Below are 13,686 nucleotides of genomic sequence, written 5' to 3'. Positions count from 1 at the left end.
GAGGGAGTGAGGAGGGAGAGGGGATGGAGAAGTGAGGAGGGAAGGGGGATGGAGAAGTGGGAGGGAGAGAGAGAGGAGGGAAGGGGATGGAGAAGTGGGGAGGGAGAGAGAGAGGAGGGAAGGGGGATGGAGAAGTGGGGAGGGAGAGAGAGAGGAGGAAGGGGGATGGAGAAGTGGGGAGGGAGAGAGAGAGGAGGGAAGGGGGATGGAGAAGTGGGGAGGGAGAGAGAGAGGAGGGAAGGGGGATGGAGAAGTGGGGAGGGAGAGAGAGAGGAGGGAAGGGGGATGGAGAAGTGGGGAGGGAGAGAGAGAGGAGGGAAGGGGGATGGAGAAGTGGGGAGGGAGAGAGAGAGGAGGGAAGGGGGATGGAGAAGTGGGGAGGGAGAGAGAGAGGAGGGAAGGGGGATGGAGAAGTGGGAGAGGGAGAGAGAGAGGGAGGGAAGGGGGATGGAGAAGTGGGGAGGGAGAGAGAGAGGAGGGAAGGGGGATGGAGAAGTGGGGAGGAGAGAGAGAGGAGGGAGAGGGGGGATGGAGAAGTGGGGAGGGAGAGAGAGAGGAGGGAAGGGGGATGGAGAAGTGGGGAGGGAGGAGAGAGAGGAGGGATGGGGGATGGAGAGAGTGGGGAGGGAGGAGAGTGAGAGTGGAGGAGAGGGGGGATTGGAGAAGTGGAGGGAGGGGAGAGAGAGAGGAGGGAAGGGGTGGGATGGGATGAAGTGGAGGTGAGGGAGAGTGAGAGAGAGAGGAGGGAGAGGGGGGATGGAGAAGTGGGGAGGGGAGGAGAGAGAGGGAGGGGAGAGGGGGGGATGGGAGAAGTGGGGAGGAGAGAGAGAGGAGGGAGGGGGGATGGAGAAGTGGGGTGTGGAGTGAGAGGAGGGAGGGGGAGGGGGATGGGGATGAGTGGGGAGGGAGGAGAGTGTGAGGAGGGAGAGAGAGGCAGACAGGGATGAGATTGTGTGGCAGTACCATGGATGTGTAGGTGATGTGGGGAGAACTGACCCCCTCCATCCCTTGCCCCTTTTCAGGGCCCACCGCCCCCTTGTCATTGGCTCAGAGGGAGCCTCAGCGAGTCTCTGCAGTGGGTCTTGTAGAGGGTACACACTGCTGTCCCTCTGCTTCGAGGGGGGGGGTGGGGAGGGAGTGAATGTTGAAGGTGGGGGTCAGCATCGATGGAGTGGGGGGAGAGGCTGCCCTGTCGATGGACGGTGTCAAGCTTCCTCGAGTGTTGTCGGAGCTGCCCCCCCCCCCCGTCAGAGCCAGTGGGGAGTATCCCCTCACCCTCCCTGACTCATGCCTCATCGATGGTGGGACAGGGCTATGGGAAGGAGTCAGGTGGGGAGTTACCCGCTGCAGGATTCCCAGCCTCTGACCTGCTCCTGGGCCACAGGATTGATATGGGGCTGGGTCTGGGGTCAGTTTTTGCTCAATGGGAACCCCAGGATGTTGATAGTGGGGGGGGAGGGGGGATTCAGTGACGGTAACATCATTGAACGTCAAGGGGGCGATGGTTAGATTCTCTCTCAATGGGAACCCCCAGGATGTTGATAGTGGGGAGGGGAAGGGGGGATTCAGTGACGAGTAACACCATTGAACGTCAAGGGGGGGGAGATGGTTAGATTCTCTCTCAATGGGAACCCCAGGATGTTGATAGTGGGGGGGGGAAAGGGGGGCTTCAGTGATGGTATCACCATTGAACGTCAAGGGGGCGATGGTTAGATTCTCTCTCGATGGGAAGCCCCCAGGATGTTGAAAGTGGGGGGCGGAGGGGAATTCAGTGATGGTAACACCATTGAACGTCAAGGGGGCGATGGTTAGATTCTCTCTGTCCCCCACTGCTTTGGCCTTTGACCCTTGACCCCCCCCCATCTCTGACTTTGAACCCACCTTTTCTCATGAACCTGGAGATGGATTGGTCCATGACGTTGCTCGGCAACAGAGTGTAATTGGCCATTGGGTTGTCCTTCATGACCTTGAAAGAGGAGAGATGGACAATCTTCTCGAGGGCGTCATCTTCCAGAACCTTCCCCATGAACCGGGCCACCTTCTGGATCTCCCGCCTGGGGTTCTAGATGGAGAGAAGCAAAGGAGAGAGGGGTTAGAGCTCCTGGGGTCAGGGAGAGGGTCCATGCAGGGTCAGGGGTCAGAGAGAGGGTGCATGCAGGGTCAGGGGTCAGAGAGAGGGTCCATGCAGAGTCAGGGGTCAATGATAGGGCTGAAAATGTGTTGCTGGAAAAGCGCAGCAGATCAGGCAGCATCCAGGGAACAGGAGAATCGACGTTTTGGGCATAAGCCCTTCTTCAGGAATCCGGTCAGTGATAGGGTCCATGCAGGGTCAGGGGTCAGTGATAGGTTCCATGCAGGGTCAGGGGTCAGTGAGAGGGTCCATCCAGACCCTGATGTCTCTTCTCTCCCTTTCCCTCCCTCTCCCTCCCAGCCCCTCTCTCCCTGTCTCTGCCCCCTCCATTCTCGCTCTGTCACACCCTCCAACCCTCGTTCTCCCCCACACTCCCTCCATCTTTACCTCCTTCATGTCTTCATAAAAGAGGAACAGAATCCGATGTTTCTCCTTCGCTTCCCACCAGCCCTTCGCATGGTCATACCATGATCCCCAGGAAACTGGAACACACACAGATCGCACAGTCAGATCCCAGTCTCCCTCCCCTCAAAACCCACTGCCACTGGGTCAAAGATTCAACACAGACAATGTAGAGGGAGCTTTACACTGTATCTAACCCTGCGCTGTCCCTGTCCCTGGGAGTGTTTGATGGGGGAACAGTGAAGAGGAAGATGTTTCTCACTTTGTCCGTCCATGAAATTTCGGAGGAATTCCTGCCAGGTCCCAGGATGAGGCATGTTTTGGCACATCCGATGGAAGTGAAAGTACGAGACTGCGTTATCCTTGGCATTTCGAGTGACCACAATTACCTGCGAACAGGAAGGAAGATGCATTTATTACTTCCCTCAGTATCTCCCCCAAAAATCAATCCATCTCCCAGTCTCCCGCACTCTCCCCGTGTCCCTCAGTGTCTACCCCCCAAACATCTATCCATCTCCCAGTCTCCCACACTCTCCCCATGTCCCTCAGTGTCTCCCCACTCAACAATCTATCCATCTCCCAGTCTCCCGCACTCTCCCCGTGTCCCTCAGTGTCTCCCCCCCAACAATCTATCCATCTCCCAGTCTCCCACACTCTCCCTGCGTCCTCAGTGTCTCCCCCCAACAATCTATCCATCTCCCAGTCTCCCGCACTCTCCCCGTGTCCCTCAGTGTCTCCCCCCAACAATCTATCGGTCTCCCCCACTCTCCCCATGTCCCTCAGTGTCTCCCCCCCAACAATCTATCCATCTCCCAGTCTCCCCCACTCTCCCCATGTCCCTCAGTGTCTCCCCCCAACAATCTATCCATCTCCCAGTCTCCCACACTCTCCCCGTGTCCCTCAATCCCCACAGTGTCTCCCCCCTCAGTCCCGTACCTTACAGTCCTGCTCCCAGAAGGATTTGGGAACGAGTTGGAAAGGCAGGTGGGTTTTGACCATCCGGGGTGGCTCCATCTTCTCTAACTGCTCGATTCCTGCAATTAACCCCGACAGGGTTAGCTCGGGCTGGGGGTCCCACCCGTTATCCTCCCACCTCCCCCCCCCACCCAGGGGTACGGGGGGTGGGGAGGGGGGCACTGATAGAGACACTCACCACTGGGAAGATTGAACGGCCCAGGGAAAAACTCTAGGAAGGGGATGCGATCATAGACAGGAGCCCGTTTACACACCTCCACATCGGCATCACAGTTAATGAGATCCACAATTTCCTGAGTCCATGTAGTCCCTACGGAGGGAGAGGATAAGAGACAGAGAAAGGGAGGGAGTGGGACGTAGGAAGAGGACAGAGCAACAGAGTGAAGGTCAGGGCATAAAATATAAACATAGTCAATCATTCAACCAGACCGTCCCTAACCGACTCGCCATGTCTCCGCCCTGGGGCCCTCACCATGTACCTCCATCATGGGGTCCACGCTCTCCATCGTGGGACCATGTCTCCCCCTCCACCCTGGGGCCCTCACCATCTCCTTCCGTCATGGGGTCAACCCTCTCCATCGTGGGACCATGTCTCCCCCTCCACCCTGGGGCCCTCACCATCTACCTCCATCATGGGACCATATCTCCCCCTCCACCCTGGGGCCCTCACCATCTACCTCCATCGTGGGACCATATCTCCCCCTCCACCCTGGGGCCCTCACCATCTACCTCCATCGTGGGACCATATCTCCCCCTCCACCCTGGGGCCCTCACCATCTACCTCCATCGTGGGACCATATCTCCCCCTCCACCCTGAGGCCCTCACCATCTACCTCCATCATGGGACCATATCTCCCCCTCCACCCTGGGGCCCTCACCATCTACCTCCATCGTGGGACCATGTCTCCCCCTCCAACCTGGGGCCCTCACCATCTCCTTCCGTCATGGGGGTCAACCCTCTCCATCGTGGGACCATGTCTCCCCCTCCACCCTGGGGCCCTCACCATCTATCTCCATCGTGGGACCATATCTCCCCCTCCACCCTGGGGCCCTCACCATCTACCTCCATCGTGGGACCATATCTCCCCCTCCACCCTGGGGCCCTCACCATCTACCTCCATTATGGGACCATATCTCCCCCTCCACCCTGGGGCCCTCATCATCTACCTCCATCGTGGGACCATATCTCCCCCTCCACCCTGGGGCCCTCACCATTTACCTCCATCGTGGGACCATGTCTCCCCCTCCACCCTGGGGCCCTCACCATTTCCTTCCGTCATGGGGTCAACCCTCTCCATCGTGGGACCATGTCTCCCCCTCCACCCTGGGGCCCTCACCATCTACCTCCATCGTGGGACCATATCTCCCCCTCCACCCTGAGGCCCTTACCATCTACCTCCATCGTGGGACCATGTCTCCCCCTCCACCCTGGGGCCCTCACCATTTCCTTCCGTCATGGGGTCAACCCTCTCCATCGTGGGACCATGTCTCCCCCTCCACCCTGGGGCCCTCACCATCTACCTCCATCGTGGGACCATATCTCCCCCTCCACCCTGAGGCCCTTACCATCTACCTCCATCGTGGGACCATGTCTCCCCCTCCACCCTGGGGCCCTCACCATCTCCTTCCGTCATGGGGTCAACCCTCTCCATCGTGGGACCATGTCTCCCCCTCCACCCCGGGGCCCTCACCATCTATCTCCATCGTGGGACCATATCTCCCCCTCCACCCTGGGGCCCTCACCATCTACCTCCATCGTGGGACCATATCTCCCCCTCCACCCTGGGGCCCTCACCATCTACCTCCATCATGGGACCATATCTCCCCCTCCACCCTGGGGCCCTCACCATCTACCTCCATCGTGGGACCATATCTCCCCCTCCACCCTGGGGTCCTCACCATCTTCCTCCATCATGGGACCCATCGTCTCTATTGTGGGACCATGTCTCTCCCTCCGCCCTGGGACCCTCATCATCTCCCTCCATCACGGTGCCCACTCCCTCGTTCTTGGGGGCCATGTCTCTCCCTCCGCCCTGAGGCCCTCACCATGTCCCTCCGTCATAGGGCCCACCCCCTCCATCGTGGGACCATGTCTCTCCCTCCGCCGTGGGGCCCTCGCTATCTACCTCTGTCATGGGGCCCACCCCGTCCGTCATGTGGCCCACCCCCTCCATCGTGGGACCATGTCTCTCCCTCCGCCCTGGGGCCCACCCCCTCCATCGTGGGACCATGTCTCTCCCTCCACCCTGAGGTCCTATCACTTCACCCTGGGGCCCTCTCCCTCTCTGCTGGGCCCCTCTCTCCCTCTCCCTCCGCCCTGGGCCCCTCTCCCTCTCTCCTGGGCCCCTCTCTCCCTCTCCCTCCGCCCTGGGGCCCTCTCTCCCTCTCCCTCCGCCCTGGGGCCCTCTCTCCCTCTCCCTCCGCCCTGGGGCCCTCTCTCCCTCTCCCTTCGCCCTGGGGCCCTCTCTCCCTCCGCCCTGGGGCCCCCTCTCCCTGTCCCTCCGCCCTGGGGCCCTCTCTCCCTGTCCCTCCGCCCTGGGGCCCTCTCTCCCTCTCCCTCCGCCCTGGGGCCCTCTCTCCCTCTCCCTCCGCCCTGGGGCCCTCTCTCCCTCTCCCTCCGCCCCGGGACCCTCTCTCCCTCTCCCTCCGCCCTGGGGCCCTCTCTCCCTCTCCCTCCGCCCTGGGGCCCTCTCTCCCTCCCCCTCCGCCCTGGGGCCCTCTCTCCCTCTCCCTCCGCCCTGTGACCCTCTCTCCCTCTCCCTCCGCCCCTCACCTGCTTTGGGGTAGGTTGCGATGAGTACATCCCCGGCCTTTGCCCGGAAAGTCTCCACCAGGCTCCAGTTGTCAGCGACCCAGTCTGGGAACACCACGTCCTGGACCAGTTTAACCTGGGGCCTGGTCAGCACACAGTCCTTCAGGTCAGAGTGAGCCCCCATCTCCATCCCTCAGGCCTGGAACCGGGGCACACACACACACGGGTCAGTTCACCCACTCTCCCCGAGGAGCAAGGGGGCCTCACCCCCTCGTGTCTGAGAGGAAGGCCCCAGGGACCGAGAGAGAGAACAAGACAGACGCAGGGAGGAGAGTCCCAGCCTGTTTAACCTTTGTTAACAAGACAATCCCTCCATCCCGGAAAGCATCCCTCGTGAACCTTCCCTGAACTGCCTCTCCTTACATAAGGGGAACTAAAGCTGCTCACAACTCTCCAGGTCTGGTCTCCCCAGCACCTCGTCCAGTTGCAGTAAGACCTCCCGACTCTGAGACTCCAGCCCCCATGAAATGAGGGCCAACATTATCTACTGGCCCTTCCTGATTACCTGCTATCCCTGGGTGCTAGCTATCTGTGCTGCAGGTTCCCCCCCCACCCCCTCCAAGCCCCTCTGTGTTCCAGCTTTCTCTACATTGACATCATGTCCTGCACTGATCCCACTGGGCACAGGGTCACTCACCTGTAAAAGATCTCCTCCTCCTCAGTGTTTCCTGCAAGACGGAGAGACAGAGAGAAACACAGAGAGAGAGAAACAAATACAGAGGCAGATAACAAGGAGAGAGACAGAGTGCAACAGAGAGAGAGAGACAGACAGACAGACTGACTTTGCGAGGGAGACAGAGAAAGAGACCGTGTCGAGGTGGAGATGTTCCCTGTCCAAGATGATTCGGGAGGGATCAAAGAGCTGGAAGTTTAAAGAGTCTCACTGCGAATCTCTGTAACCGTGCTACGGTCCAAAGGGGAGAGATTTTATAACAGACCCACGTCACAACAGGGCTCTGTTCCAACACATTCCTGAACAAATCACAGCAGTGAGCTGGGGGAGAGTAGAGGGGGCAGAGAGAGAGAGAGAGAGAGAATGTCTGCTGGATATCTGCAGGAACACCGACTCAATCTTCAAAAATATTTATCCATCTCCCAGTCTCCCACACTCTCCCCGTGTCCCTCAGTGTCTCCCCCCAACAATCTATCCATCTCCCAGTCTCCCACACTCTCCCCGTGTCCCTCAGTGTCTCCTCCCAACAATCTATCCATCTCACAGTCTCCCACACTCTCCCCGTGTCCCTCAGTGTCTCCGCCCAACAATCTATCCATCTCCCAGTCTCCCTCACTCTCCCCGTGTCCCTCAGTGTCTCCGCCCAACAATCTATCCATCTCCCAGTCTCCCTCACTCTCCCCGTGTCCCTCAGTGTCTCCCTCAACAATCTATCCATCTCCCAATCTCCCGCACTCTCCCCGTGACCCTCAGTGTCTCCCCCCAACAATCTATCCATCTCCCAGTCTCCCTCACTCTCCCCGTGTCCCTCAGTGTCTCCCCCCAACAATCTATCCATCTCCCAGTCTCCCACACTCTCCCCGTGTCCCTCAGTGTCTCCCCCCAATAATCTATCCATCTCCCAGTCTCCTGCACTCTCCCCATGTCCCTCAGTGTCTCCCCCAAAAATCTATCCATCTCCCAGTACCTGGTCAGCACACAGTCCTTCAGGTCAGAGTGAGCCCCCATCTCCATCCCTCAGGCCTGGAACCGGGGCACACACACACACGGGTCAGTTCACCCACTCTCCCCGGAATCTGAGACAGCCTCAGCCCCCAGGGCCTCAGAGAGAGAGAGATGGAGAGAGAGAGACACACACACGGGAAGAGACAGAAATGGAGAGAAAGAGAGAGGGAAGCTCCTCTCCGTCTCAGCCTTAAGTTGGTCTCCCTTTATCCTGAGAGTGTTCCCTCTGTTCCTGGACTCTCCCATGAGGGGAAACTTTCTCTCAGCCCTGACCCTGTCAAGCCCCTTTAAGGATCCTGAAGGTTTCAATGGGATCCTCTCTCTCTTTTCAAAACTTCTCTGAGTAGAGTCCCACCCAGTTTAACCTTTACTCATAACGCAATCCCCGCGCCCCCCCTCTCTCCCCGTCTCTCTCCCTCTCTCTCTCTGTGTCTGTCTGTCTCGCTCTCTCTCTCTGTGTCTGTCTTTCTCTCTCTCTCTGTATTTTTCTATCTCTGTCCCTCAGCACGTCAACCCACCCTCAAATTGAACAGAATGCTTTCTCTCACACACACACTCTCTCACTCACACACAAAAACATGTACACTCGTCTCTCACACAAACAAACAGAAAAGGTGCCAGCCCATGACACTGAGGAGAGAGAAGGAGAGACAGAGACCCAGTGAGAGACGGGGACACAGAGAGGGAGGGACAGAGACGCAGTGAGAGACGGGGACACAGAGGGAGGGAGGGACAGAGAGACCCAGTGAGAGACGGGGACACAGAGGAGGGTGGTTTTGAAGGGGGTTACCTACAGAATCTCAGTCAGTGAGGAGCTCAGGGCTGTCTGTGTGAGACTCCCGTTCTGGACTCTGAGCGACTGGGCAACAGTCCAGTGGGAGCAAGCTCTGATAACATCGCCCGTCACTTTGGGAATGCCCAGGGTAATCTGATTGGTGGCTGGGGAGAAGGGGAGGCAGCTGGAAGAGTGTATACAACTGACAGAGAGGAGTGTTCACTGTCCACTACAGGACGGTGTCAGAGCGCTGGGATATTGGAGAGGAGCCGTGAGAGAGACCGCTCTCTCTCTCTCTCTCTCTCTCCCTCTCCCTCTCCCTCTCCCTCCCTACTCTCTCCCTCTCTCTCTCTCTCTCCCCCCTATTTTCATTCTCTCTCTCTCCGTCCTGTTTTGACAGGAAGGTGAACCCCTCTGCCAATTTAAACCAAACACTCAAAAAAGCCCACCTCGCCTCGTAATCTGTTAAAGTATGAGAGAACTCCCAAATTCCTCTGTTTAAAGAGAAAAAACCATCAATTTATTCTTCACCTCTCAAAGTCAACATTAAACAACAACTATTCTCAGCTCTGAGCGCCCTCCCCTCTCTTAACTTCTTATTACCTGCCTCCAACTCTATAACAATATATTGTTCCAATAAAATATTTATTACAATTACATCAACTTAATTTCAAAACCATACAGTGGCTGCTGTCATCGGTGTCTGTTGTCTTCCCGCTGAAGATCTCCCAGGGTGGTCAGCTTTCTTTTTGCTGTCGAGATGTTTCATACGAAAAAAGGTATCTTCGATAGAGAGTGTTTTGCTCGCAGTTAGTCTCTCAATAGCAGTTACTCTGTCTGGCTTTTCAAAATGCCTGCTTTTTCCATACCCCCAAAATCAGATCATCTCATTGGTTCGACATCGGCCAAAACAATAAGTTCAAACTCGATTGGTTTTTGGTATCCTGGGGCATAATTCAAATTGCTGTCAAAACAGCAACCAACACCCAGGTATCTGCTTCACAGCCAAATGTTAAGCGTTTTCAATTTTCCAGTACACTCTGAGACTGCTAGTTTGTCATGTACACAGGTTCTGGAATGTTCTCAGTGCAAAACAACATTCACTCTGTCTTAAAGGTACAGTACGCAGCCTCCATTTCATAACACCTCCCCCCCACTTAAGAAACCATGAGCCATCATAATGAAAAGATGGCAATTAACCAAAGTTCATATTCATTTCTGCACACACACGCACGCACACACATGTTTATAACATTAGTATCAGTTCAATCAGTGTGATTAGGCAAGATTTAGGATGGGGGAGGAAACTGCAGGAGATGGACACAATTGAAATGTGGAGCTCATTCAAGGAACAGCTAGTGTGTGTGTCCTTGATAAGTGTGTACCTGTCAGGCAGGGAGGTCGTAGTCGAGAGAGGGAGCCGTGGTTTACTAAAGAATTGGAAGCTCTTGTCAAGAGGGAGAGGAAGGCTTATGTGAGGATGAGGTGTGAAGGCTCAGTTAGGGGGCTTGAGAGTTATAGGTTAGCCAGAAAAGATCTGAAGGAGGCTGAGAAGAGCCAGGAGGGGACATGAGAAGTTGTTGGCGGATAGGATTAGGGAAAACCCTAAGGCCTTCTATCGGTATATCAGGAATAAAAGAATAACTAGAGTAAGATTAGGCCCAATCAAAGACAGTAGTGGGAAGTTGTGCGTGGAATCGGGAGGACATAGGGGAAACGCTCAATGAATACTTTTTGTCAGTATTCACACTGGAAAAGGGCAATGTTAGTGAGAATACGGAGATACAGGCGACAGGATTAGATGGGATTGAGGTTGACAAAGATGTGGTTTTAGCGATTTTGGAAGACCTGAAAATAGATAAGACCCCTGGGCCAGATGGAATTTATCCTCAGATTCTCTGGGAAGCCAGGGAGGAGATTGCCGAGCCGTTGGCATCAATGTTTATGTCATCATTGTCGACAGAAGTAGTGCCAGAAGACGAGAGGATGGCAAATGTTGTTCCCTTGTTTAAGAAGGGGAGTGGGTAGTTATAGGCCAGTGAGCCTTACTTCGGTTGTGTTGGAAAAGGTTATAAGAGATAGGGTTTATAATCATCTGGAAAGGAATAGTTTGATTAGGGATAGTCAGCACGGTTTTGTGAAGGGTAGGTCGTGCCTCACTAACCTCTTTGAGAAGGTGACCAAACAGGTGGATGAGGGTAAAGCGGTTGATGTGGTGTACATGGATTTCAGGCAGGAGTTTTATAAGGTTCCACACTGGAGGCTATTGCACAAAACACGGAGTTTCAGGATTAAAGGTGATTTAGCGGTTTGGATCAGAAATTTGTTAGCTGAAAGAAGACAGAGGGTGGCGATTGATGGAAAACGTCCATCCTGGAGCTCAGTTACCAGTGGTGTGCCGCAAAAATCTGTTTCGGGGGCCACTGCTGTTTGTGATTTTTATAAATGACGTGGTGCGGTTAAAAGGATGGGTTAGTAAATTTGCGGATGACACTAAGGTAGGCAGAGTTGTGGATAGTGCTGAAGGATGTTGTGGGTTACAGAGGGACATAGATAAGCTGCAGAGCTGGGCTGAGAGGTGGCAAATGGAGTTTAATGCTGGAAAGTGTGAGGTAGTTCACTTCAGCAGAAATAACAGGAATGCAGAGTACTGGGCTAATGGTAAAATTCTTGGTAATGCAGATGAACAGAGAGATCTTGCTGTCCTGGTGCATAAATCCCTGAAAGATGCCACCCAGGTTGACAGGGCATACGGTGTTAAGAAGGCATACGGTGTGTTGGCTCTTATTGGTAGGGGGATTGAGTTTGGAGCGATGAGGTCATGTTGCAGGATTGGCGCGGCCGCACCTGGAGTATTGTGTGCAGTTCGGGTCACCGCATTATAAGAAGGATGTGGAAGCTTTGGAAAGGGTGCAGAGGAGATATACCGGGATGTTGCCTGGCCTAGGAGGGAAGGTCTTATGAGGAAAGGCTGAGGGACGTGAGGCTGTTTTCGTTGGAGAGAGGAAGGTTGAGAGGTGACTTAATCGAGACCGAGAAGATAATCAGAGGGTTAGATAGGTGCTCCGGTTTCCTCCCACTGTCCAAAAATGTGCGGGTTAGGTGAATTGGCCGTGCTAAATTGCCCGTAGTGTTAGGTGAAGGGGTGCATGTAGGGGAATGGGTCTGGGTGGGTTGGGCTTCAGCAGTTGGTGTGGACTTGTTGGGCCGAAGAGCCTGTTTCCACACTGTAAGTAATCTAATCTAATCTAAAAAAAATAGGGTGGACAGCGAGAGTCTGTTTCCTCGGATGGTGAAGGCTAACACGAGGGGACATAGTCTACACAAAATGGTTAAGTCCCATCAAGTTTGGGAACTAACACAATCGGTGAACCCCACTCAGTCTGACTCGGTTCAATGATATCTTCGTTGAGCATCGCATCCACTTCTTTCTGGACCTGTGGGGCTGCGAAAGGATTAAGTCTGTAGGGGTGTTGTTTTATTGGAACAGCATCACCTACTTCCATCTCGTGCACAATAGTATTAGTCCCCCATATCTTATTCCTGCATATGTTCTCATACTTTCAAATGGGTTCTTTGCTCCTGAGACAGATAGTTCTCTAACCTATCCCACGCCTCAACAGCTTCCTCATTGTTTAACATATTTTGAGGCACATCAAAATCCATGACAGCTGGATTTGATTCCTCACTCTGCGGGGGCAGTGACTAACACCTGTTTCTCCAGTTCCTCCTCTCTATTATAATAAGGTTTCAACATATTCACATGACATACCCAATACAGTTTGTTCCCATCCGACATCTTTACCTGATAGTTTACCTGACTCTTACCTTGAGAAGGACCACTGCTGACAATACTGGGTACGTCATCCCCACGGGAAAACATCCGGATTTTAGAGTTTTCGACTGCCACCTGCTTCATTGTATGCTGTTTGGCCACCTCACCTACCCAATATAATCTCTCCCTCACCTCAGATACATAATCCAAGTGTGAGATCTCCGACTTCAGTCCTGTCAATTTCTCTTTAATTAATTTCAAAGGCCCTCTCATTTCATGTCCGAATATTAACTCCGAGGGAGTGAACTGAGTAGTTTAATCAGGGGCATCTCTAACGGCAAACAACACCAATGGGATACCTTTATCCCAATCATTCGGGTAATCCTGACAGTGCGCTCTTAACATGGTGTTCAGGGGCTGATGCCACCTTTCCAAAGCTCCTTGGGATTCAGGATGATACCCACTGGATTTAAAGTGCTGTGTGCCAATGTTATCCATGACTTCCTTAAGGGGTCTGACTGAAATTCTCTGGGAGCCACAGAGTATTCCCAATTCCTCCGCCTCTGCCGTATCTGCTCCCAGGAGGACCAGTTCCACCACAGAACACACCAGATGGCCTCCTTCTTTAGAGACCGCAATTTCCCTTCCCACGTGGTTAAAGATGCCCTCCAACGCATCTCGTCCACATCCCGCACCTCCGCCCTCAGACCCCACCCCTCCAACCGTAACAAGGACAGAACGCTCCTGGTGCTCACCTTCCACCCTACCAACCTTCGCATAAACCAAATCATCCGCCGACATTTCCGCCACCTCCAAAAAGACCCCACCACCAGGGATATATTTCCCTCCCCACCCCTCTCCGCCTTCCGCAAAGACCGTTCCCTCCGTGACTACCTGGTCAGGTCCATTCCCCCCAACAACCCACCCTCCCATCCTGGCACCTTCCCCTGCCACCGCAGGAACTGTAAAACCTGCTCCCACACCTCTTCCCTCACCTCCATCCAAGGCCCTAAAGGAGCTTTCCACATCCATCCAAGTTTTACCTGCACATCCACTAATATCATTCATTGTATCCGTTGCTCCCGATGTGGTCTCCTCTACATTGGGGAGACTGGGCGCCTCCTAGCAGAGCGCTTTA

General features: G+C 54.7%; 1 protein-coding gene across 4 annotated transcripts; it reads right to left on the bottom strand.

Annotated features, from left to right (window-relative positions):
• Window positions 1-1,753: 1,753 nt before the first annotated feature.
• LOC122547325 (sulfotransferase 1C4-like) lies at window positions 1,754-8,866 on the bottom strand. 4 transcript variants are annotated; one of them, XM_087985678.1, is made up of 7 exons: window positions 8,793-8,866; window positions 6,282-6,459; window positions 3,687-3,818; window positions 3,470-3,567; window positions 2,796-2,922; window positions 2,519-2,613; window positions 1,754-2,062 (listed from the first exon to the last, which is right to left on the bottom strand). In XM_087985678.1, the coding sequence occupies exons 2-7, from the start codon at window positions 6,448-6,450 to the stop codon at window positions 1,769-1,771; spliced, it is 915 nt and encodes a 304-aa protein (XP_087841804.1). In that variant the 5' UTR covers window positions 6,451-6,459; window positions 8,793-8,866; the 3' UTR covers window positions 1,754-1,768. The 4 variants fall into 4 exon arrangements, with proteins under 4 accessions (XP_087841804.1, XP_087841803.1, XP_087841802.1 ...); XM_087985677.1 differs by lacking the exon at window positions 8,793-8,866 and adding an exon at window positions 6,958-7,491; XM_087985676.1 differs by lacking the exon at window positions 8,793-8,866 and having other exon boundaries at window positions 6,282-6,530.
• Between the last annotated feature and the right edge of the window lie 4,820 nt (window positions 8,867-13,686).

The sequence above is a fragment of the Chiloscyllium plagiosum genome, unplaced genomic scaffold (assembly GCF_037043375.1).
Source record: "Chiloscyllium plagiosum isolate Xiang-an unplaced genomic scaffold, Cpla_swu_hap1 HiC_scaffold_63, whole genome shotgun sequence".
In the NCBI taxonomy this organism is placed as follows: Eukaryota; Metazoa; Chordata; class Chondrichthyes; order Orectolobiformes; family Hemiscylliidae; genus Chiloscyllium; species Chiloscyllium plagiosum.
Note: the sequence above shows the minus strand (reverse complement) of the source record. Positions and strands in the feature narration are given on the sequence as shown.

Coding starts and splice junctions, on each gene's coding strand:
- LOC122547325 (XM_087985678.1), bottom strand. CDS start 6,450: ATGGAGATGGGGGCTCACTCTGACCTGAAGGACTGTGTGCTGACCAGG. Junction 2,923..3,469: donor TCTGGGAGCAGGACTGTAAG/GTACGGGACTGA, acceptor TCCTGTTCGCAG/GTAATTGTGGTCACTCGAAA. Junction 2,063..2,518: donor TTTATGAAGACATGAAGGAG/GTAAAGATGGAG, acceptor CTCTCCATCTAG/AACCCCAGGCGGGAGATCCA.